General features: G+C 55.7%; 1 protein-coding gene across 1 annotated transcript in view; it reads right to left on the bottom strand.

Annotated features, from left to right (window-relative positions):
• Window positions 1-1239: 1239 nt before the first annotated feature.
• The window catches only part of TAMALIN (trafficking regulator and scaffold protein tamalin), a 7481-nt gene continuing 7108 nt past the window's right edge, over window positions 1240-1612 (bottom strand). Inside the window, 1 exon segment of the mRNA XM_023742359.1 lies at window positions 1240-1612. This exon segment is cut by the window's right edge and continues 151 nt beyond it. Coding sequence (XP_023598127.1) covers window positions 1454-1612 — 159 coding nt within the window. The 3' untranslated portion in view covers window positions 1240-1453.

Raw genomic sequence — 1612 nt, 5'->3', positions numbered from 1 at the left:
GAGTCCTGAGTCCTGCCTCAAGAACCTTACGTTCTAATGAGGAGGAAGCAGACAAAAAACAAAACTTATAAAGTCCGTTTCTGATGCTAATGAGTATTATGGTGAGGATAAAGCAGGGCCCTGTGATACAGTAACCGAGGGGGGTATGAGTGTATTTTAGACTGGGTGGGAAGGACTTTGGGAGGCAGAACAGAGTTCTGAAGGAGCTATCCGTGAGAAGAGTGTGTGCAGAGGCCGCACGGGAGGTCTGAGTGTGCCAGGTATGGCAAGCTAGCCAGCGGCCAGAGCAGGCTGCGAGAGGGGGAGACAGCAAGTAGGCAGGCAGGGAAATCATTGAGGCATTTTGTAACAATGATAGAGTGACCAGTGACTGGGCCTGTCACAAGTTGGGTGGGCAATGGCTCAGGTCCCCTGTAGATTTGGCTTCTGCCCTTCAAGGGAGACCCCAGACCCTGGGAAGACAAGAGTGCTGAGCATTCCACAGGGATAGTTAAGGACTTTAGACAAGCTTTGGTCACCACCTGTTGTGGGTATTTGGGGAGGGCGGCTCAAGACTTACTTAAACAAGAGGCCCAAGTTTTAAAGAGGGTGTGAGGCCTCTAGTTCAGGCCCATACAAGTTGAACTCTCCCAGACGATTTTCCTGGCTGCAGGCTCCAAGCAAATGAGATGTAAAATATAGAGCTTGTGTGTTTGGAGAGGGGGGGATGCGTGGTGGAGTCAGAGCTTGCCTAAGCCCAATCCTCCCCCTCAGGCAGTCACCACACTGACACAGATGCAAAAAACCGTCAATTTTATACAGTCTGTGGTTCAGGAGCAACAATAGCAAAATGGTGGAACAGTATGTGCTGCCCCCACTCCACCCGGACGTGCCCATTCCTGTCCCCCAAGGGGCGGAGAACCCAGGACCCTTGCCCAGCCTGACCCGACTTAGTTACAGGCCCTTGACAGAGGCCAAGCCCTTAGGGATCAAGGCTGGGAGGGAGGGGGACCAGCACCTTTCCCCGCTCAGGGGTCACTGGTTAACTGAAACTGTATATGGGAGAATGACCCACAATGGGCCATGTCCCCCTTTCAAGGCTAAGGGTGGGGGATCGAGTAAAGCTGAGAAGAGGGCTTCGTGGGACAGGTCCCCCACGGGAATTTTCCTGGACACCCCACAAGGCACTACTGACCCAGACATAGGATAGATCGCCCTATGTTAGGCCCCTGAACCTCTCTCAACCCCGAGCTTGCCTGGTTCTCTCCTGCCAGCTTCCACTGTGGTTTGGAGGAGGAGGGAGGAAGTCTGGGATACCCACTCAGCAGAGGGAAGTCAGGAACCAACCAGGCCTACGGAGTTGGCAAGGACCCTCTCCCGCTGCTCCGGGCTCCTGGGGTCCCCTCGCCCCCCTCCTTTTCGCACTGGCTGTAACGAATAAATAAATAAATACTTTTCCCGCCGGCTCCAGTCCCTACAGCTGGCTCTCCTCCTCCTCCAGGGAGCGGTTGAGTCCGGGGATGAACTTGAGCAGCCGCCGACGGAAGCTCCGGTACTTGGTTTTGCGCAGGCCCGGGCCGCACAAGACCGGCTCGCGGGCCTCAGTCCAGAGCGCGCCCGGCGCGCCACCGCC

This window comes from Trichechus manatus, unplaced genomic scaffold (genome assembly GCF_000243295.1).
Source record: "Trichechus manatus latirostris isolate Lorelei unplaced genomic scaffold, TriManLat1.0 scaffold00209, whole genome shotgun sequence".
Classification (NCBI taxonomy): domain Eukaryota; kingdom Metazoa; phylum Chordata; class Mammalia; order Sirenia; family Trichechidae; genus Trichechus; species Trichechus manatus.
This window is presented reverse-complemented; position numbering and strand designations above follow the sequence as displayed.